General features: G+C 35.0%; 1 protein-coding gene across 1 annotated transcript in view; it reads left to right on the forward strand.

Annotated features, from left to right (window-relative positions):
- Positions 1 to 24,834, forward strand: part of atrnl1a (attractin-like 1a) — a 314,332-nt gene that overhangs the window by 146,065 nt on the left and 143,433 nt on the right. The window contains exons 23-26 of the mRNA XM_052572190.1: positions 4,716 to 4,810; positions 5,116 to 5,194; positions 6,041 to 6,198; positions 19,063 to 19,124. Of these exons, the coding sequence (XP_052428150.1) occupies positions 4,716 to 4,810; positions 5,116 to 5,194; positions 6,041 to 6,198; positions 19,063 to 19,124 (394 nt within the window). The remainder of the gene's footprint in view (positions 1 to 4,715; positions 4,811 to 5,115; positions 5,195 to 6,040; positions 6,199 to 19,062; positions 19,125 to 24,834) is intronic.

The raw sequence follows: 24,834 nt of genomic DNA on the forward strand, positions 1-24,834 counted from the left end.
TTCTGCTTTTTATCAGTTAAATTAAAGTTTATTAATTATAAAGGAAGTCTAATAATTAAAATGTTCTTCATGTGTTTTCGTCCTTATTTTGTAAGACGGCAGACACTGAAATCTTCACGAGTCTGACCTTCTGTCTGAAGTTTCTCACTGTTCAGCATGCAGCATCATGTGTCTAAACAAACAGCACGTGCTGTCAGTGATTTCAGCCACTAGAAGCCACTTTCACACTGTATAATGAAAACCGAGCCGCCTCAGCCACTCCAGCAAGGGACGACACACAGAAAACTATCGGCATGGATTTTGCCGATAACCGATTGTTCCAGCAAGCCACTATCAGTGCCGATTAATCAGCAAAACCGATAAATCGGTCAACCTCTAGTGATAATCATCGATATCGACTGATATGAAGAATATTATTGTGATAATTATTTTTGGCCATATTGCCCAGCTCAATTTATGCCTGATACACTAATCGACGGCTAACTCCCCTCAGCCTGAATAAAAGCCAGAACTACTGTTTTAAATATATACCCAATGAGCATCCCACCAGCCAGACAGACACTACCGGACACCCTTAGGCCCCTCATCAAGAACTAATCAGGCATTCTGCCTAGACTGCTAAATACTTTTAGTCAGGCTGTTTTGTGCTTGTGCACAAAGGCACTTTTATTTGGACATCTAAGGGCCTACCTTATTTTCTTAAGATAATTGTATTTGCTTTAAGCCTTAGATGTCGATTTCTTTTCCAATCAAGACAATGTTACAGTGCATGAGGGTGAATTAGGATTTTCATTTCTTCATTGTATTTTGGTGACGCTGATTCGAAAATTGAAAATTGATGTGAAGATACATCTATGATGTAATCAATCCAGAACCTCTAATGTCAATAGATTATTTCTATTTATGCCTCTTTAAAATATAAGTGCTTTCAAATGAAGTCAATGCAGGTAGTCAGAGATAATGGAGATATTGTTTTATTGTTCATGTGTTTATGATTGATTATGGGTTTTGATGCACATGAGCAAAAACACTAACATCATACGTGTTTAAATAATATGTAAACAAGAACATCTGACCTAGTACTATCAGGTTTGGTTAGCTAAATTATTATTTTTTTCAATCTTTTTTTAATGCATACTTGGTTGTCTGCTGTGTATAAAACTCTTTAAAAAAAAAAAAAAAACATTTCAGCTCACTGCTTTCACAAGGACCATGTGTATATTTAGCTTCAACTTATTATTTAAGGGCAGTATGCCGTTTTCTTTCCTGCTTCTAAAAAAGATGACTCCAGATGTCCCCAACTCTCCGCTGTTCTCATTACTGCCAGCAAGGTGTTCCAAAATTGAGGATGATAACGTTTATGGTAGAAGACATTAAATAAAATACCTAGATCCCATTTGCCAGGGATGGCTTCCTGTTATTGCTTCATTTCATTCCTCTGAACCTGGAAATGAAATGTGTTCTGCAGGATGTTTAGAGGAAAATACACTTTTGCTTAATGAGATTGTTATTTGAGATTCCTGCAATAGCTTTATTGAATAATGTATTGTAAATAAATGTGTGTATTTCATAACCAGAGCACGTCACAAAACAGCATTGATGTTGTCGGTTGTAATCAGAACGTCCTCTTTTGGCTTCTTATGTATGTTTTGTCTTATTAGATGATGGTGAAAATATTCCAGAGTTCAAGAAAGGTTAATAACCTCATATGTTAATAATTTCAAACCTCTGAAATAGAATAGCAGCACATGTTTTTGTACAGTTTCCACAAAATAACCACATTATTAAGTGCTCCGTGATTTCTCTCAAGGGGAAATTAGATTTACTGGCTAAATTTGTGCAATTATTTGGTTTATTATAACCGAATGAATGCAAAAATGTTGGAAGCAGTGGAAATATTTCATAGTATTATTTATGTTCGTTTAATATTTGCATTGTACTTGATTAATGCTTGACACACATTCACTCACACACACATACACATGTAGTCATGCAAGCAAATACAGATGCACACTCAATGCATCTGTTGATCTCCCTCTTAGATTTTCCACTCTTATTTTCCCTTCATGGGATGTAAAAACTCTCTGAAGTTTAATAATGACCCTAATGGGATAAACATAGCTTTGCTGTGTACCTGGGGCAAGAATAAGGATAGAAAGACAGTGAGAACCCACAATAATCTCTCTATTTGTGTGGCAGTGGAGGGTACTGAGTGGTCAGAGGAAGAGATAAGCTCAAGACAGCCGCTTTGATCTGATCTGCAGTAATTCTCCATCTCTCTGTGGTTGCAGAATGAACACGGCTATTTGTTGAAGCTAATATCCTTTAGTTTCGGTCTCTTTCTGTGAACATCTCCCAGTCTGCTATGGTTTAGTGTGAATTTGTTATGTTATGCACGGATATGTTGAGATAAACATCTCGTGAACAAGGCCTGGAAGTTTTTCTTTGGCTGAGTGTGGGTTCAGAAATGGTTTGAGTTGTTTAGATCAGGGGTTCCCAAACTTTTCAGACCGCGACCCCCAATATTAGATTGCTGACGACCCACGAGAACCCCCCCCCCCCCCCTTTCTGTGTTTTCCTCTTGTGAGGATTTGCGATTTGGTTACATACTGACAGAGCTAAAACAAAAAGGAACACAATCTCTAAGCCAGGCTATTTTATTAACAAATTATGGACAAAAACAAATAAATCCATAACTGTGAAATGCTTACAGACCGAATACGAACAAGCTGCCTATAACACGCATACAACAATAACTTTGTATTCAGAAAAAACGCCTTACATACATGGATTTCCCAATCAGGACCCAGATTTGGTCAATGGGTGGAGCAGATAATTTATATTTTTATAATTTTAATTTCATTTTTAAGATTACAAGTAAACAGCATTCAAGACTGCAAGAGTTCCAATCTATATGGGCCTTAGTACTCTAATGTGATGGATGGGCGCTGTGCGCGGAGCAAAGCAGGTCCACTCTAGGTTTAATTTTGGAGATTGCCACCCACAGATCATCTTCCACGTTAAGCCGTGACCTGTGTTTATTCTTAATGTAAGTCAGCGCGGAGAATGTCTTTTCACATAAATACGTTGAGCCAAATTGCATGAGGACATATAACGCGGCTTTCGACAACTGTGGATATTCCAGCGCGACAGAAACCCAGAACTCATCCAGCGTCTTGCCGTCAAATGCCGTCCTCAGGGTTCGATCGGTTGAAAGTTCTATCAGCGCATCTTCCATATCTGACGCCAGATGATTTGCCGTGGTTACATTAAATGGTGACTTTATCCAGTCATATTGGTCGGGAGTGTCTCCTTCAGGGAAATACTTATGAAAGTGATCTGGATAAATCCAGATTAAAAATTATTCTTTCATTGTGCTCACATATTAGATGGGGAAAAAATTACAGAGGGATTTATGGATATCTACTTTTGTTATATCCTGTAAATCAGAATATACTATCAATAGCCTTAAAAAATGATTTTCGCCATGTTTTTTGTAATAAAATGTTCAGGCTAGGAATAATAAATTTACAAATCCCTCTGTAAATGTCTTCATAATATAACTAGGTACAAGACTGGAAAGTTTGGTGTATATAGGTGCTACTAAAGTGGAGATTTCGTACTTAGAGTATGAGAGAAAGGTCATTTTTAAAAAAACAGGCTTTAAAGATTTATCATCAGCCAATGAGATTGCGCATTCAGCCCTTTTACTTTCGCGATTGGTTGCTGATAAAAAGGAAATGACCATATTTGGATCTGACAGCATTGTACAGTGAAGAGAGAGCTTTCCAGCCGTGCCTGTGATGAAAGAGAGCAGACAAGAGATCGCGGATCGGCAGGATGATTTACAACGCTAACTTTTGTTGAATTTACGCGAAATCTACAGACGCAAACAGACAAAGTGTAATAAAATAAAGACCTGAATGTGTATTTCGGACTTTTTTTTTCTCCATCTCGCATTAATATATAAAAAAAAAAAGTATCTGTAAATCATCTCGCGACCCCCCGCTCCCCACTCCGCGACCCCCAGTTTGGGAACTACTGGTTTAGATAGTTTGCAGTTGCTCATTTAAACTCTAAAGTTTGAAGGGTTGATGATGTGTTCTCAAAGTCATGATGAGTTAGATTAGCAAATTTAACTATAATCACAAAAAACCACTATTTTTTTTTTATGCAAAACCCATAAATTACTCATTGTTGAGTGTTCCTAATCTATAAAAGTTCTTGTCGATTTCAGAAAGGTCATAAATGATAACTAGAATCCAGTGAAAGCTTTTTCATCTTTTTCTGCAATAATGCCAATGACAGTTCAGTGTTTTCTTCCCTTGGCAGAGTTGATATTAATTTTGACCCGCTGGACAATCAAATCAATCCTCAGCCTTCCTCTGTCTGTTGCTATTTAATCATATGCCGTCTTCACAATTGAATTGGACAAGGTGACCTTTAAGGTTGCTCATGCAGATGTGAACTGTCAAAAAGTCCTTCATATCACAACTGCTTCTCTCTCCCAATGAGAGTTTGATTAACTTTTAAGACTAGCTGTTACTGCCATGAAGTTGTGATTTCAACATGACGTGAACATGAAGAACTTTTACCAAGCAATCACTTTCATAATGTTAACAAATCTCATGCTTTTTAATGCTGAAACAATTTGACATGTAAATGCCAAATACAATTTGTGTTTTTTACAATGTCTTTTTTCTCTACCTCACTAGATAATCTTCTGATAGACTACCAGTTCACTTTTAGCCTGCTTCAAGAGGACGATCAGCACTACACGGCCATTAACTTCATGGCGACTCCAGAAGAGGTCAGTGAATTTCATCGTGTTCATAAACAAAATGGTTTAGAATGGTCTATATTTGATTTTGAACTTAGTGTTTCCCAGCATCACAGGTGTTACAGTTTGGAGAAAGAGTCCCCCAAAAGTACAACAATTATACATTTTTAAGATAATTTTAAATCTAATTTGATAATATTAACAAATATTTTTGGTGAAAAGATGATTGGAGCACAACATGATTAATACATGTAATAAATGTAATACGGTAAAACTTGTTTTATCGCAGCTATTTAAATACTTTTTTGTTGTTGTCGTGTTTGTTTGTTTTCCAGACCAATAAGAACCTCGATATGTCAATTAACGCATCCAACAATTTCAACCTCAACATAACATGGTCCATTGGCTCAACAGGTAAAGTACTCATGCTTTTGGATTTCATGTATATTAGAATAAAATGAAGTCCCAAAAGAAAGAGGTACTTTGTAGAATAGATCTGACTAAACAAAGTATACGATGAATCCATTTGTCCGGGCATTCATAAAGTGCTTTTTGATTTCAATTAAGATAAAAGGAGTGCTCTTGCACAGGCAAATGCCTAAGCGAAATAGTTTTTCATTTTGTCGCTGTTTGAATAAACCTCTATGACAAGCAGATATGTAGAGAAGTGTTATGTATTGCCCTACAGACAGAGATAAAGCACCCTCCCAATGGTCACTAGAATAGTGTAAGAGTCATTGTCATATGACAAGTGTGAGAGCATATTTATTGCAGTATTTTGAGACTGATCTCATACGAGTGGTTAATGGAAGAGTCCCATTTTAATAGTGATGAATCGCTAATAAGTAAAATAAATCAGATTTTCTTACTCTCGTACTTAATGGAACAGGCTCTGAATGGGTCATCTGGGAATCATCAGTATAGACTGACTGATGTTCTTTTTCATTTGTGGTTTGAGATTTACTGTATTGTGATAGATCATGTATTCACTATTAAGCATTTATTCTGTTCAAATGTTTTGAGAAGCAGCGAGAAGCTTAAAGTTTTTAGCCTTTTTTCATGTTTACTTTCTCTTGATCCTGTTGGCATTCAAGTACAGCTCCTTACAATGGCTTTATTCAGATGCATTATTCAGATGTTTTATAGTTGAAAGGTTGATCAGAATGTTATACCATATTTAATCTTGCAGAGGGTTTTGTGTGCAGGCGTTGTTGTTGGCTGACGTGCATTTTGCTGATGCTGTGTTTTGTGTCCCTGCAGCGGGTACGATCTCCGGGGAGGAATTCCCCATAGTGTCCAAGACTAACATCAAAGAGTACAGAGACAGCTTCTCCTGTGAGACATTCTCCTTCCTCGCAAATCCCAACATCACTTTCCATGTTTATGTCAGCAACTTTTCATGGCCAGTCAAAATACAGGTAAGATCAGCTGCCAGGTGTTCATTTAATTTAGTCTAGTCCAAAACAGCCTTTTCTTATTCATCAGGCACAGGGGTTGAAGAAAATAATAAAAACACCTGAGAAATAGGCAATACATAAATGTTTTTATTTTTTATTTTATTTTGATATATTATATGGCAAATGATAAAGTTGTAAAATGATTAAATTTTTGTTCAGATTTTCTGACTTTGATCAAAACAGCATCATGATCATTAATACCTTCATCATAATGAACCACAATAACAAATTACTGTAAATATCTTCCATGAAATTTGTTTTTGATTTCAAGTCAGGCTCTCTAAGCCCTCGTGTCTAAATAGGGCATCAAGCATAAACCATTATGAAGTGTGTTATGCAAAAAATAACATGTTTAATGATCCATGAGTCTGCTTTGTGTTCATCAGTTTTTTTGGAGTGCTTTAGAAAAGCATTGACAAACTGTCCAAAATATCTTTATTCTCGTAGAATTGCCATTTATGAACTGAAGAAGTTTTTAAATACTTGTGCTTTTTAATGTCCACTGAATTCTGAGTTTAGATAATTCTGAGAAATCCGGTTTAACTCATAAAACCTCATATCCTATCTTTGAAATCATGTTTGTTATTGTCTGTGTAAAAAAAAAGGGGGGGGGTTGTGTCAATGAATTGATGTGCCAGGGGATTTTAGGCCTGCAAAAGACACTGGTGAATTATTGAAAGGTCATGGCAATGTGCATGTTAAATATATAACTAGTTCTGAAATATTCTATTGCATTAGATTTCAGTATTAAAGATATACTGTAGAATGGAAATGCACTACCATTCAAAACTTTGGGGTCTGTAAATCTTTGGGTTTTAGATTTTTTTTTTAATGCTGATCAAGGCTTCATTGATTGATAAAAAATGCATAAAAACAATAATATTGTGAAATATTATATATATATAAAAAAAAAAAAAAAATATATATATATATATATATATATATATATATATATATATATATATATATATATATATATATATATATATTTGCTGCTCAGGTAACGTTTCTTATCATTATCATTGTTGAAAACTACTGTTAATCATTTCTTCTGGAAATCATAATACTTTTTTCAGGATTTCATGTTGATTTATTTTAAATCTTTTTTGGAATTCTTCCTGACCCCAAACATTTAAATGTTATGTGCGTCATAAAGTTTACCTTACTTTTCCATTCCCACTCAACTTTGGTCAGAACAGGTAGTGCTGCATCTAATCGGGCCACTGAGTAAGCCAATAGAGTCATCAGTCTTCCCAGCAACCCTCAGTCAGATCCTGCTGTGCCCTGTGTGAGAGTGCAACTGCTCTGTGGCCTGTTAGTATCAGCCGTGTATTGATTGTGGCTGTAAATCATTCCCATTAATGCAGTTTTACCTAAGCCACATATAGATGAGATAGTAACACGAGCCCTTAATTGTTCTCATCAGGAGCCCAGTAACACAGTCATCTATAGACTGATCTAAGTAACCTGAGAAGAACAGCTTCTCCGGCGCTGACCTTCATCACATCTGATGGACATCCAGTCAAACTGCTTTCAAAATAAAATCATCCATCCCTCCGATTTATTGGTCTATTTGGTGCATAAAGAGAAAATAATGTTTCCTCCTGCCATTCGCAGTGAGAGATGTTGCATCTTCCTTTTAAATGACTCTTTTATCGACTAGAGAAAGAGATGAAACTGCTGCCGCTCTTAGCTAGAGCACAGAGTCTTTCAGTATTTGCTTATGAAAAGCTCATTTTGTTCACACAAAGTGATACTGAAAGATTGACACAATGCCTAATGCTCTGAATGTGCTGTCTATTACTCTCTCTGTGTCTCGTTGTCCAAGTGCGCGCAGCCTGTCAGTGAAGGTTACGCGTGGTCGTGGAGTGTCTAATACAACAGAGTATTTTATGTAGTCTCATACTTCATGTGGGTTAATCGTGTAGGTCAAGGCTGTAGTGACCCGTCCACAGGCTATGTTCAGAAACACAAATGCAGGCCGAAGCAAATGTGAGAGATGTGTCTCTGTCGGCCCTGTGACTGAAGAGAACTGCTGACATTCGAGTGATTGCTATCACAGTTGGAGTTGTATGCTGCATTCATCACCCTCAGTCTTCGCTTTTCTGCTGCAGTCACTGTCTTCAGTCACTCACTCCTCTTCCACTCTCTTTATCTCTTTCATGTCACACTGACAGAGATTCTCCATTTATGACAGATTCACCCCATGCTCAGTCTGAAAGAGTTGATCACACCAGTTGAATCAAATAAGCAGAGGCATAAATGCTTAGTCTCAGTTATTTTTTCAAAATATATAAAAAAAGTAAAATTAATAAGAAATTCATGGTTTTATTCTGTAAGGATATATAAAATTTACAATGGAAAATACATTCACAAGTAAATACTGTTTATTTTTTTACATTTATTAAAGAATCCTAAAAACCACAGTTTCCACAAAAATATGAAGCTTTCTATGGAAGCCTTTTTCTGTCACTGAATAAAAAATAAAAAAGGTTTTTGCTAATTTTTATCTCACAATTATTTTTCTCTTTTTTCACTTTTTTTCTCATAATTGCATAATATAAACTAGCAATGGCAAGTTATGAAGTCAGAATTGTGATATTTAAACTTGCAATTCTGAATTTATTTTTATCAGAATTGCGTGATCTAAACTCACAATTGCAAGAAAATAAGTCAGAATTGCGAGACAGAAAGAAGCAAGTTTTTTTTGCAAATACTGTAGATAAAAATGTTGAATTGAAATTTGAATACTGTTTCACACAGTGCTACTGTTTTACTGTTTGATTAAAAAAAATATATAAGCAAATTCCTTCAATTTTACAGACTCCAAACACTCCATTATAATATATTATATTACATTACACTATTATTTTATTGCATTTAATGTTTGAATTATAAAAAGTAGGGTAAAAGTAAAAATCTGTGTATTTTATAATATTCACACACATTTCATGTGATGTCCTCACACATTTCTGAACCTGATCATTCCAGACAATAATAAACAATGCAGCAATGCAATATCTACAAAAAACAAAAAAACTGAGATTATCACATATTCCCAGCGGTGTTTGCACACGTGTTTCTGCCCTAATGCTTGCCATTATTTGTATCTCTTCCTATTAATCATGATTCTATGCTCATGGTTTAACATTACCTGGTTATCAGGTTTAATCCAGATCAAATAAGCCCAGTCTTGCAGACTCATTAATGAGTAACAGTAGGAGAATCAGGATAGTAATGTGCAAAGGAGTCTGCTCGGCTTGAGAAAGGCTACCCCAGTGATGAAAACATTTCCTGCCTTCCCTCTGCTCCCCAGGGTTATCGCCCCAGTCTCAGTATGACATCAGCTTAGAGCTGAGGGCTGCTTAAGGGGCAGAGGATGGGGGTATTTGCCCATCCTACTGGAACAGACAGACATTTTGTTTGTCACTGTGGTCCCGCACCTCACCCCTCCGGTATTTTTCAGTCCACATCCACAATGGGCTGCTCTTCTCACCCCTCTTTATATCGTTTATATAGAGAGAGAAAGAGAGAGAGAGATTGTTTATTCAATTAATTTAAAATCAAAAAGTGTTTATAATACTTTTACAGTAAGCCACAATACTTATTCTGACTTGTATGTGACTGGATAGCTTTCCGTGTTGTATGGCCATTTTGTCGCAGCCATTCTGGGCCGAGGAATGGAGGGTGATTTGGTTTTCTCTACACACACTTGGCTTATTTTCCCTAGTCCAGTGGATATCATTAAATAGCATTTGGTAATCTCATTTCTGACAGACAGTTTGCGGTCTACCTCAGCCTCTGTCCATCTTCGACATCTGAGCGAATCTCTTTGGCTAAAGGGAAAACTGAAACGGTTAGCCAGAAACACAGTGGTGCCATATCTGTTGATAGCTTTATCACAGCAGATTGGCTTTCATGGGGTTGAAAGAGGATAGGTAAAGCTAAGTGCTCAGTGCTCCTGAATACGAGAAGGCCATGACAGCAGAGATTACTTCATGTGCTGCGTCTGTTTTCGCTCGCTCTCTTGAATTCTCCATAGTTCCTTTTGTGGAGTAGGAATGGGAAGAAAAAGAGCAAAACTTGCACTAATGTGAATCCTGTTACATATTTACTTAATTTGATTTGTACATTAATTTGATAATAATAATAATAATAATAATATATTTAATTTAAATTAGCTATTTGTTTTTATGATAATAATTTTTATTATTACTATTATTATTATTCATACATGTTCTTTTTTTTTTAAAACCACCACGCAAAATTAAATGATTTTATTTTGTAGCCTAGTTTTTGGCTAATCTATATAATTTTGCGTCACTTTTTATTATTATTATTTTTTTTTACGGATTTAGAGAAAGATTTATTAAAACATTTTGCTTCAGCAGTAGTGTCTTACAATATAAACCGCAGAAGCAGGGTCTTAGATCACCAAAACTTGACATTGTGGCTTGATTTGAGGCCAGATGTATATTGTGAGTGTGTATGATTTAACATCACGTCATACAAGGATGCGATTAGTTTGTTCCACCTCAAATGATATAGGTGAGCCACATCTCTGCATGTGACTGATTATAAATATTAAGCTCATTTGAATATTGTAGGTATGTTTAATATTCAACTAATATCTTACTGCAGTCATTAGGTTCTTTCATGAATATGTTAATTTACCATCTGCAGATCTTTATGATCTCTCTCTCTCTCTCATGCTCTGCCATGTCTTTGTTCCACACTTCCAGTTCAAGAAGTCAGATATCATACTCATAAACCTTTTATAATTCTTTTAATAATCCTGTGAAAGTTAGAGGAGCGTCGTTGCAACAACTTGTTGTTCACTGACCAGTGCTCAGGTTTGCAGTATTCTCTCCTCATCCGAGCTTTTGATATTCTCCTTAGAGAATAGTTGTATTTGCCTTTAACAGTTCCCTGTGCTTTTATGTGCAGGCCTCACAGAGCATCTGATTCACGCTGATTCTTTTCTTGGTCCTCAAAGGTGGTATTGAACTTTAAAAAGCACATGCACTCAATAATCACTTAGCCTCTGATCTTTGTACAATTATGGTGTAGTGGTGGACACTTTTACACAAACAGGAAAATGCTTCTTATGAGCTCTTCCATCAGATCGCTCCAGATGCTCTCTGAACTACAGTTTCAACATATTTCTAATGTCCCCTGTTATATTTTTATATATGTATACATTTTATATGAGGACTTACAATATATACAATTAGGTGTGAAGCTTTCTGAAACAAATGTCTGTAGAAGAACAAGTTGGATGTCAGTCTTTTTTTTTTTTCTTTTCTTTTTTTTCAACAATTTTTTGGATTGGGGTCCATTTGTCTTTGGCAGTACAATGTTTCATAGATCATCCATAGTTTCATCCATATATTTGGTCTGTATTTCTTATTATAACCTGTTCGTAATCACGACTTCATAAGTGGGAAACAGGAAGTTTCAGGAAGCATGTGAAGGCAACAGAGAAGTGCTCTCACTCAGCACAGTGGAGTGCATCATTTTGTTAACTTTGTGGTTTTTATTTTGAGTTGTTTGGGATGTGGTAACACATTGCCCTCTTAATTTATTGCTTTACAGATCTATCACTCTCGCCACGCAATTATGCTGCACGTATTATTTGTTACATGCTCCAGTGCAGTTAGTGCTCACACTCACTGATATACATATAATTTGGCCCAACTCTTCCAACCGAGCCAGGGATAAATAAATGAACTCCGCCCAAGTGCGGCACAGAGCGATCACACTATTAAAATGAACTGGGCTTTGGGGTTAAAATGCGCTTGAGCACTGTTAATATTGCCTATTCTGAGTACTAGGGCTGCAAGATATTGAAAAAAAAAAAAACTCACGTTGCAAATATTTTATTTTTCTGTAACATGAAAAAAAAAGCACCAGATGACTTGAATAGCTGTATATGGAAAAAGAATTACACCTGATTTACACCTGAAAAGATAAAAGGCCCACATAATGAGCTGCATAATGAGCTGTAGAGTCAGGTGTGTAGGGAAGAGGGAAGAGTTATAAGAAAAAAAATTTGAGGACAAAATAAATTTATATATTTTTATGTTTGTAGTTAATTTAGAATGTAATTAATTACCCCACAAAATAACTTGAGATTTAATTACGAGTGCAGTTAAACAGTTTATTAGGAACAATCAAAGCTGACTTTCTAAGCTGGATTTTTATTATCATTACTCCATTCAAACTATCCTTCAGAAATCCTTCTAATATTCAGATATTCAACTGAAAAAAACAAACAAACAAACATTAATTATTATTATTAATGTTGAAAAGAGCTGAGAATAATTTTTTTCAGAGTTTTTTTTTTTTTTATGAATTGAAAATTCAGAAGAACAGCATTGTTTGTAACATGATTATTGTAATTATCATCACTTGCGTGCTAAATAAAAGTTTTAATTTCTATATATACTCCCAAGACTCCAAGATTTTGAATGGTATAGTGTATGTTGTTACACTTGGAGTAAGACTTGAGTAATGATGCTGAAAATTTTGCTTTGATCACAGGAATAAATTACATTTTAAAATATATATTCAAATAGAATATATAGCAGTTATTTTAAATAGTAAAAATATTTCACAATATTACTGCTTTAACAAATGCAACTTTATGTATTTTGGATCAAATAAATGCAGGATTGGTGAGCAGAAGATAATTCTTTTGACTGGTATTGGGTCATGTTAAAATATATAAATGAACATCACATACCTGGCATTTCCAAAGTGTATATGTGACCATGGTCCACAAAACCAATCTAAATGAAGATGTATACATTAACTGAATAAATAAGCTTTCCATTCATGTATGGTTTATTGAGATTGGACAATATTTGGCCGAGATACAACTATTTGAAAATCTGGAATCTGAGGGTGCAAAAAAATCAAAATACTGAGAAAATCACTTTTGAAGTTGTCCAAATGAAGTTCTTAGTATTGCATATTACTGATCAAAAATTATGTTTTGATATATTTATGGTAGGAAATGTACAAAATATCTTAATGGAACATGGCATAAATTTTCGGCATAGAAAAAAAATCAATAATTTTGAGCCACACAATGTCTATTTGGCTACTGATAAAAATATACCTATGAGACTTGAGACTTAAGACTTAAGGTTTTGTGGTCCAGGGTCACATATTATTTATGTGCTCTAATCTAAAGGACATAAATAAAAATAAAATATAAATTCAAGAGACTCATTGGAGTGTGTGCCTCGTTTGGTCTTAGCTGTGTTCCAGGTTCCTGAGTGGGCTGCTTATTTGCATTGGCTCGCTTTGCAACAGGTGTGTTATCCTCACATCTGAAAAAATAAAAAATAAAAATAAAAAAAAGTAAGCATGCTGTTTACACAAATAAACTATATTATTAACATTATTGTGATGGTCACTGATACTAGTATTCATTTAAATGAAAAAAAGAACACAATTGCCACATAGCACATTTATTATCAGTGATATTTACAGCTTACTTAATACATTTACACCTCAGTAGACTTGTGCCGGTATTCGGTAATGCGATATATTGTGGTGATTAATATGGACTATATTGTTATCGTGGGCACTTCTAAATACCGTGAATAAATATGCATTACAAATTATTCAGAATTTGGAATACATTTTAAGAATAGTATTCCCATCAGCTGCTTAAAATGCACTCTTTCAAGCAGCATGCAGCCATGTAGTGCATGCACTCTGATGTAAACAAGCACGCATGAAAAGCACATGGAGGAACACGTGAGAGATGAAATGAAAGCACATTCACTCTCTGACAACAGACGGCTCTAAATGCCTTGCCTTGAATGTTAGTGCATTAACTAAGGTTAACTAATGAGGTCTTATTGTAAAGTGATACCTATTGGTTTTTATAAATCTTTTGCACGTTAATGTGTAAAACATTTAACTTTTATATATTTTTCTGTCTTGCTTTATTGTTTTAACCCTTGTGCGGTCTTCGGTCATTTCCGACCGGAATATTTTACGTTTTGAAATGTTAAAAATCACAGCTTCATCGGAATGATATGAAATGCGGTGACTTTCATGGCATTTGGGGTGTGAACATACAAAAAAAATTGAGGGCATGATTCGAACAGTCTAAGTGGGCGTAAAAAAAATAGTAACACTCATGGTCTTCGGTCAAAAATGACCGTCCATAGGAAATGAATGGGAAATAGACAAAAATACAACAATTCAGAGAATATTTGTGTACACAATCTACAAATCGATCACAAAACTGAAAAAAAGTGCACAGCAGTGAAGGGATAACACTATAAAACATCAAGAGTGTGATATTGACACATCCAATCACACACAGATGCACACACACACACACAAACACACACACACACACATACTTACACATAGACACCTATGAACTACTGTGTCTGTAACACAGAGCAAAGTTTTGAGAATGTGAAATCCATTCAATAATTCAGTCATAATGCAGAGAAAATCTAACAGCAGTGAAGGTATGACACTCTAAATAATCACATACACACACACACGCGCGCGCACACACGCGCGCACACACGCACACACCTATGACCTGCTGTCTGTAAAACAGCGATGAGAAGCAAGCGCTGCCTCTTGGGTTTGTCAGTGCACTTAGAAACTCAGACTTGGTCCTTTGCACCATTCTGAGGATTCTTATTTTTTATTTTTTTGCAGGAGCTCTGTGCCACTGAACAATATGTTCAGGTTTGATTGCAATCATAATGCAAAAACTTTAATGCAAATAATGCATGAAATCATTATTTATAACAGAAGAAATATAAAAAAATATACAAAAAGTACTCTTTAGAATGTATTAATATATATTCAAGTCCACTACTTAATATGAGTAAGCAATTATGTCTAAAAACAATAAGGGAATTCACAAGCCTCTCTATAGATTCCTATACTGGTAATAAGTGGTTGCACCATGCACTTACATGTTTTTCTTTCTTTGCTCTGACCAGGTGGCGCTAAAAAATCTTCAAAAAAAATGTATTTGAAAGGCCTAGTCTCTGGTTTAATCTGAAATACAACATTAATTCGAAAATAATTTAGAAAAATTAGAAAAAAAAAATTATGTACTATTTTCTATGAGAAAAATTGTTCATAATTATTGCATAAATATGAATTAATACCTTAAAATTTTCTCAAAATACAAAAGAAAAAAGAAAAAATATTATTGAATAAAAATATATTCCACTGATTTTACTGGGGGGCAAAAAAGTTACATTTTAGGTGTCCGGTCACTTATGACCCCTGAAGACCCTGAGTGTGACTCCCAAATGAGGGCCGCACAAGGGTTAAATGTTTAGTTATTTTTGTTATTCAAAAAAAGTTATTTAACCTGTTAAACTGTATTATGACGACTTTTTTAAAACAAAATTCCAATAGCGTGATAATACCATATACCGTGATAAAAGCATTATCAATTAACTGCAACAGGAAAAATTAATACTGGCATATCCCTACACCTCAGATGATCACAAACACTAATGAAGGGGTATAACACATTCAAAATATTTACACCAGAGCAGATATTAATGAACAGAAGTTTAATTACGTTCTTACACACAAGGATGCTTTGTATGTAGGCCTATACAATCCAAAAACTAGTTATAAACATATATGGTTATATTGAACAGAGAATAATATATCAGTAAAGTTTTGTTTCATTCTTACTGACATTAGGCTGACAAAATTATAACTCATATTACCTTTATATCATATTGCTGTCTGAGTTATAGAACTTAAAAAAGAAAAATAAAAACATCCTGGCATCGTAAAACATTTAGATGATGTGAATGAAAGTTCATAATATTTCACTTGATTATACATTTAGTCAGGAATTAAAGTTTGGATAAACTAGTGTAACTAGTAAAATGTGTACAGATTATGTGAAAACTAATACAAGTAGATTAATAATAAAAAAAAAGACTTAGTCATGTTTATGATCTCTGCTGGATCAAGCTGCTTCATACTTTTTTCTTCATTCTTCACAGCGAGTCTTTTGTGAGGTGAAGTCTTATTCCTCTCAGTGCGCAGTGAACAGTAAAATTGTAAAAACTTGAGGTACAGTCTCGCTGCTTTGTTTGCTGTGGTATGGGTGTTTACACTGGAATAATAATATTTTTTTTTTTTTTGCTATTTGGCTTACATAATGTGTTATGACAGTACATAACTTAAAAAAAATATCTTCCCCCCAGTAGTCCTTACATACACCAAGCTTTATTTTACTGCTTTCTACAGTTTTCATTGTTTTTATAGAGGGTTTTTTATATATATCATTTGGTTAATTTATAAAACTACAAAGAAAAATGTATAGTGTGTCAAAAAAAAGAAACAAAACATTTTGAACCTGGTTTCATCCGATGTGCAGTTCACCCTGTGGTGTCTTGCCTTAAGGACTGGAACGCATTTACTAATAGTGATTTTCTCAATTCGCATGGTACCGCTCAACCCAGCATGATGTTTACAGAAAAAGGCTGAATTTAGGAGTGGGGAGGAGTCAAGAGCACTTCAGTAAGGTACCAGCTCCAGCCACCAGCTCAGCTCACTTAATGGCCAGTTCCTCTGGCAAGAAAAATCAGCTTTTCTCAACACTTTCTTTCTTTCAGTTTTTGATTGTCATGCACTTTCACTGCAAAAAGCAAATGCCAGTAAATCACTTAAGGGCTGACCAACCCCCTCACTTCCACCTGCACGCTCACACCTCCCCATCCATTCCTCTCCATCTATCCAAATGCTGTTTCTTCCATCCAGAAATAAAAGCACATTTACGCCGATTGGAAATGTCTCATGGATGTATTAGTCACCATTCATGATCACCGGCTTTGCACCCCAGCACAAATTAACACAGCTGTAAAGCCTGACAGAGAAGGTCCACATGTAATGTCTGTATGTGTGTGCATAATTGCCTCACTATATATCTGCCTCTGTTTTTGCAGTCAATAATAGTGTATGCTCCAAGAAAAAGAAAATTGCAAGTCCAAAACTCATTTGAACTAAGTAAACACATTTTGTCGCCTGAACTTTTAAAGCACGCCACTTCTCGAAAAATAAATCACTGTGATAACATCTGACATTTACAAATCAATCATAAAATGACATTTTCTTTTATCAGATGGTCGATTTTTAGATGGAGATGGAGTGCGGATTAAGATTTAGGTTTAGTTGGGAGAATTATGTATTGGATTCTCATAAGCAATCGATGTGAGTGGCCTCAGATATTGAAAAGGCAAATAACTCGGTCATGTAGTTGAAGCAATCAGTGAATGGACAGGAACACAGGATCTTATTTGTGGAGTTGTGGACTGCAACAGCTGAGAAATCAAATGCATTTTATATAACACACTGTGGTTATTGTACATCTTACGTAAGGGAGGACTGGGAGAAATGTTAATCTTCCTAACACCAGTGATTTCAAACACTATAGTTATGTACTGGCACGTTACATAATGTGAAATGGGGGAAATTTTTATATATATTTTTTTTTTGGTTTAACCTTGGGACCCATGATGTACATGCACTATGTAAAAAAAATAATAATAATTTGTAAAGCCTAAATAATGAGGGCAACATTTGGCATGACTTAATTTGAATTCATTTACATGTATCTGTTTTTATATACATTTTATATACATGAACTTGTGACACTGACAGTGTCAAGGTCTTATAACGAAATATGTTATCATAATTAAAAACTGTTTGGATTACGTAATTTTACAATTTTTACTTGTTTACTTAATTTGCATGGTTTTAAATTATTCAGTATAACAATATAAGTTATTAGAACTTAAGTATTTATATATATATATATATATATATATATATATATATATATATATATATATATATATATATATATATATTAGTGCACTTCAGACCTAATAAGGGGTATATTTTGAGTAAGATAACAGTTTCAATATTGTAATAACACTGCTAGTTCTAATTGCTTATTGTTTTAATAGTGATATGAATACATTTTTCACTGCATAATTAGTTTACTTTTAATTGCTTTCCATTATGTGGATTATATTCCATAATGGAGATAGTAGCAAGCTGTTATCATTGCAAAAGTAGTTGTGTTTTTTAGCCTTAGAGTCTTTTAGAATATTTGAGATATGTGTAATGGGGGCAAAATAAATAAATAAAATCCATAAATAAATAACATTTTGCATCGGAAAAGTCAAATAAAGCACCATAAAGCACACATAATTACAGTCCCTATTTGGCAGTTGGGGAAAATTCATGTTGCTTGTTTTTTAAGGAACTTTGCCAAAATGTAGAAAATTAATATGCCATGTATATTTAATAAAACTACTTGCATGTCAAGTAAAAATCATTTTGATTAGAAGCATTTATTATACTACAGAAAGTTTGCAGTGTAAGGTGCACAAATTCAAGTTAGATTAGATGAACAACATAAACACTTGATTAAATTATATGTCAAGTTTATTACCGGCCATCTGTTTTTTCAGAAGGCTTTTAAACATGGTTCAGCAGAAGTTGATTTTTTTGTCACCTAGCCCAGCGTGTTGCTTTTTTTTTCCTTCAAATTTGAAACCATTGGTGATTAAGATGTTTATTGAAATAATACTGTGCACGGTGAACTGATGTATTTTTAATATGACAAAAACTGTTTCAGGAGACATTAATTCAGAAATCTATGTAATTATGATACACATGACAATATTCTCCATTATACATATATTTGAGTATCTTTCAACAATAGTTTTGCTTGATACTTTACAGGGGTAGTAATAATTAATTCTATAACACATTTTTCTTCTTTTCTCACAGATATCCTTCTCTCAACATAGCAGCATCATGGACCTGGTGCAGTTCTTTGTCACATTTTTCAGGTATGTACACTTCACTCATTTAAATAAAAATGTCTGTGTGATTAAGTGGAATAAAATTTGTGAATAAATAAAAAATTTACTTTCTTTCTCCATAATATGTACTGAATTCTAGTTTTTGGAATTTAGTGAAATAAGTTTGATGAGGATGCAAGGATGCATTAACCTCACCATCCAAAGCCTTTAATGAAGGCTGGCTGATGAATAAGCACAATAGATATAATTGTGTTTGATGTGATGAAGCCAAACACTGCCAGTCTTGCTGTCTCTGCAAATAAACGCATTATATGAAAAAAAAAAAAAGAAATAATAATTATTAAAGATTATAAAAAAAAAAAATGGACATGTACTTAAGACACATGTACCTACACTACTCTTTTAATGTTATACTTGAACAGCAGCCAGAACATATGCACAGTTTTGCCAGTGATGGAAATCATCACATTTCTGTGACAGCTTATGATGTTTGCAATTGCATGGTTTCATTTTCAGTTTTCACTAGTCATATGTGTTCTGAAATGTCACACTTGTTATAGTTCTGGACAGTCAAATTACAGAGCTCAGTGACTGCAGTTGTGTTTAAAGTGCCTCAAAGTGCAGAAAAATAATTACATGCCACCTGCTCTGTATAAATAATAACATGCCGCCTGCTATGTATAAAGATTGAAGCTCGCGTTAGACTGTTAGCCGCCTCTGTATTGTGTTCTGTGGTGTTTTTAACTATCAGGTCAAAACAGATGTCATGTAACGTCATTCCAACCTTTACTTTTCAACTTGTTTATCAAAGAAAACAAAATGTTTCTATAAATTAAGGGTGCTTACACACCTGTAGGTCAATTGCTTTGTTCCAAAACAAGGATTAAAATTGTTACAATGTTGGTTTTTATTCTTGGTGTGGTTCGCTTTTACACGGCAAAATTTTAAATGGACCAAACATGTTAATACAAGTCACGTGCAAGTAAAGTGTTCTCTCATTGGTCAAAGTTCCAGGGTTTATTTTCTAGGATTTCACTTAGCTGTCACGACTGTCATCTGTCTGGATAGAAGGACAACAGCTCTGCGGGCTTATTATTGTTTTTGTTTTTTTGTTTTGGCGTCATTATTTTAATTTATCATTTTGAGTCCATGATTCATCGGGAAAACATTTTTAAAATGCACCTACTAGGAAGAAAAGCAATAATACGGCATTATAAAATGAAAAAGTGTGCTATAATTTTGAATAGTGAAGAAGTGCTCAGACACAGAGATGAACAGATTCATTTTTTAGGTTCAAGTTAATGCTTTTCATGGAACTTACATAATTACCATATTTTCCGTACTATAAGTCACACTTTTTTTCATAGTTTGGTTGGTCCGGCGACTTATAGTCAGGTGCAACTTATTTGTCAAAATTAATTTGACATGAACTAAGAGAAATGAACCAAGAGATAACATTACCGTCTACAGCCACGAGAGCGCGCTCTATGTTGCTCAGTGCTCCTGTAGCATACACTGAAATCATAGAGCGCCCTCTCGTGGCTGTAGATGGTGATGTTCTCTCTTGGTTCTAATTAAATGTGACTTATAGTCCAGTGAGACTTATATGTTTTTTTCCACATCATGACATATTTTTGGACTGATTCGACTTATACTCAGGTGCGACTTATAATCCAAAAAATACAGTACCTATTATACATTGGATATAGCCTGGTTCGTTGGTCTGTTGGTTCGGATGGCATTCTCACTACAACCAAACGGTCCAGAGTTCATTTTCAATCATTTTCGCTCAGGCGATCTCGGACCGATTGTTTTGTCGTGGATCCGAGCGGCATTGCTGTGTTCACATATGCCCAAATGAACCGAGCTAAGGGGGGAATTGAGTCAAGTTCAAAACAACAGGCCAGGTGTGAAAGCACCCTTTAATCATGCCATTTTTTTATTATAAGAGTATTTCATCATTTTACTTTATTTGATACACAGATATGTAGTTTTTATTAATAGATTGTGCTGGAAAATGCATGGTAACACTGTGACACAAAGGTAAAGGTCATGGCAACAGTGATTTGATGTGTGGTAAAAAGATGCACTTATTATCCAGTACGAATTGCAAGAGCTTTTTTGTTGCTGTTGTTTTACAGTTGTGGGCATGGGAATGTGTTAATCGATATCAAAGTAGAAGCTAGAGGCTGTAGGGGTTTGTTGTTTGGTGTGCATTTAGTCCTCTGCAGACGAGGGACACTCTGATGTAATTCATCATGGCATTTGAGGGAGATTGGTGTGTATACTTTGTATTCCTCCCATTTTATATCCCTTTCTCTCTTTTCCTCTTTCCTTTCATATCTTCTGGCTGTGGATTCACTGTTCTAGTTCTCAGTCAAGAGTTTACTTGAAGTTCAAGCCAAGTCCTTCAAAGCCAAAGTTCAGACAAATGCCCGACAGCTTTACAATGCCAAAACAGACATAAAGCACTATTGAAAATATTGTGTTGAGGTAAATTGACTGTGCTGCGTTGGCACACTTAAGTTATTTTAATTACACGGATGAATAATGGTGTTTGTTTGTGAAACTGCATTAAGCAGCATTGAGTATTGATTTGGAGCTCTGTCACTTTGTGTCCATGGCTTGGCTGACAGATTGTTTATGAATTTGTAGTTTTCAAGGAAAATAAATTAGTATGTTCTTTTTAATAGAAAAGAATGAAAGAGAGAGAAAATGACATATGAAAAATTAGGGATAGTTCATACAAAAATGAAAATTTCTCCATGATTTCCTCACCCTCAAGCCATCCTTGGTGTATATGACTTTCTTCCTTCAGATTAATAGAATCATAGTTTTGCCAGTAATGGTGGTGAATAGCTGTTGAGACTTTAAAGTCCAAAAAAGTGCATCCATCCAACATAGAAAGTACTCCGCACGGCTCCGGGGAAAAAAATTATAGGAAAAATATTCATATCAGATTTTCCAGACTATAAGTCACACTTTTTTCATAGTTTGGCTGGTGCTGCGACTTATTTATCAACATTAATTTGACATGAACCAGGAGAAATGAAACAAGAGAAAACATTACCGTCTACAGCCACGAGAGGGCGCTCTATGCTGCTCAGTGCTCCTGTAGTCTACCCCTAATAAACAGAGCGCCCTCTCGCAGCTGTAGACGGTAATGTTTTCTCTTGGTTCTTGGTTCTAAATAAATGCGACTTATAGTCCAGTGCGACTTATATATGTTTTTTCCTCATCATGACGTATTTTTGGACTGATGCGACTTAGTCCGAAAAATACGGTATTTAAAACTTTGTAAACCATAATTTCTAGCTTCTGCTTAACCCCTTTGCGTGCAAACATCGCTGACGGCCCAAGTTTATTATTGTTTCACTTTCACAGCACATTAAACATCACTGTCTTACTTCATCTGGACAAACTGTGCCTCAATGGAAAGTTTAAAGACTCAAGCTTCGATATTTGACCAATATTTTGATAAAACATTGTTGCAGTGACAGATATTTAGTGATTTATGTCAGGAGTGCAAAATAATAAATCCGTATTATGCCACATTTTGAATAGAAATTCACAACTCACTCATATTCAGTCACGTCAAGAGCGGTTTATTTGTGTTCACATAGACTCACTGAACAGCGTCAATAAGGATTTACAGACCAAAGATGCATATCTGCGGAGATATATGGATATATTTACTGATGTTTACTTCATATTTCTTCAGACAGAATCGTCATTTCTATTCATTTTCCACGGATTTATGCGATCAGATGATAAACAGCCTCTCCCAGCGATCTGTGTGTGCGTGCAGTAGTCACAGCTCGTGCGGTGTGTGACTCAGACTCTGATTGGGTCTTTCAAACGTCAATCTTAGAGTTTCATATCTGGACACCGCCCCATCGTGTCACATGCTTCCTGCACACTTCCTGGTAGTTATCTGGCCAAAACAACACTGAAACACCTCTGTACACACAAAATATCCGAATAATAAACCCGCGATTACGATAGTAAAGCTTGGTATGAGAATTTCTTGAGATCTGGGGCGTTTTTATAAAAAAAATCGAAAATGTACATCGGAAATGCTAACTTGTGCAGCGATGAAAAAGGCTACAAATAACATATTTTTACAACAGTAAACGACCAAATTCCACCCCTGATCGCTAAAGGAAGTTATTATAAACACTCGATCGGGGTTTAAAGTGAGTTTTGAGTAAAAGTGTACTAATAATTTCATAAATTGTCAGATGTAGCTTGATGCTAACGTTAGCACCAATGCTACTAATAGCAGGTGCTTTTCTTCTTCATAATGCATTTTTGTCTCAATAATTCACGTAAGGTCGTAAGAAAATGTTTTGTTGTATTTTTATAGTAAGACTTTTGATAAATAAGGGCTAAATGCAAAGAGAGACTGAAGTGAGATCGCTGCTTTGTTGCTTTGTAAAGCCTGAAAAACCACAATCAAGGCTAATAAAGGTGGAATAAAAACAAAAGAATAATGATAAAAGAATAATGCGGATAATGTGTCATACTTGGCGGAGGTGTGAAAGAACCGTTTGGTGAGAACAATACAATCATGATTCGGGCAGTTTTCAACAGTGAAACATACACAAAGAGCACAGCAGTGTTTACATGTGAGATCTTACAGAGATGACAAGGGCCATAAATCAATCTGATTAGCCTTCTCTAAAAACACACATGACATGGCCTTAGAAAATATTTCATAAAATTCACAGTTTTACAGATTCGATTATGACATTTTTTATGAAGTCTTGGAAGACTTGTGGCCTTAGCTACACTGTGTTTTCAAACTCATTTCCTACATCAACATTTTTTTAAATACATTTAAAACATATGTTTTTAATATTTTTATTTTTGTTTTTATGTTTGAGCTTATATATCTCTATTATCATAACAGTCTGAGTGATTCTGATTCCTGAACAGTAAACTTTAAAGTGTCAGCTTTGTGAACAAAGGTTGATTATGTATCTAGTCAGAAAGAATCATGAGCAGAAACCTTTTTATTTTGGGTATGTAATTTCGGTCTCCATGCCAAAAAAGGGGGGTTACTAGTAAGGGGTTAATGTCGCACTCACATTCACAAGAGAGTGGCGTTCCTGCAGATGACGTAGAAAGTAGGCGAATACAGAAGAACATAGGAGGGAGCAAAACAAAACACTGGTCATGGAAACATGTAAAGAGAAATGTCGGAGGATTTCAATATAAGCCAAGAGGAGACTGGTTTTCCTTTACTCTTACAAGACTAGCATATTGTCACTGGGGATTACACTATGCCTACGTAATTTTTTCTTACACAAATGCTTCGATTCACTTTAGAAGGCCTTTATTAACCCCCTGGAGCTGTGTGGAGTACTTCTATGATGCATTTTATTGGACCTCAAAATTTCGACCCCCATTCACTGCCATTATAAAGCTGGGAAGGGCCGGGATTTCTTTTTATGTAACTCTGATTGCATTTGTCTGAAAGAAGAAAGTCATATGCACCTAGGATGGCTTGAGGGTAAGTAAATCATGGAAGAATTTTTGGGTGAACTATACCTTTAAATTAATATTCATACATTAGAGAGCAGTTTTAAAACACTGGTCAGACTTGAATAATACTGCAAAAGTAAGTGAGGTTACCCAATAACATACCTTTAAGATTGTTTGTGTTTTTTCTTAAAGGGTTAGTTCAACTAAAAATTAAAATTAGGAAACAAATTACTCAGCCTGAAGTCATCCT

The sequence above is a fragment of the Carassius gibelio genome, chromosome B13 (genome assembly GCF_023724105.1).
Source record: "Carassius gibelio isolate Cgi1373 ecotype wild population from Czech Republic chromosome B13, carGib1.2-hapl.c, whole genome shotgun sequence".
NCBI lineage: Eukaryota > Metazoa > Chordata > Actinopteri > Cypriniformes > Cyprinidae > Carassius > Carassius gibelio.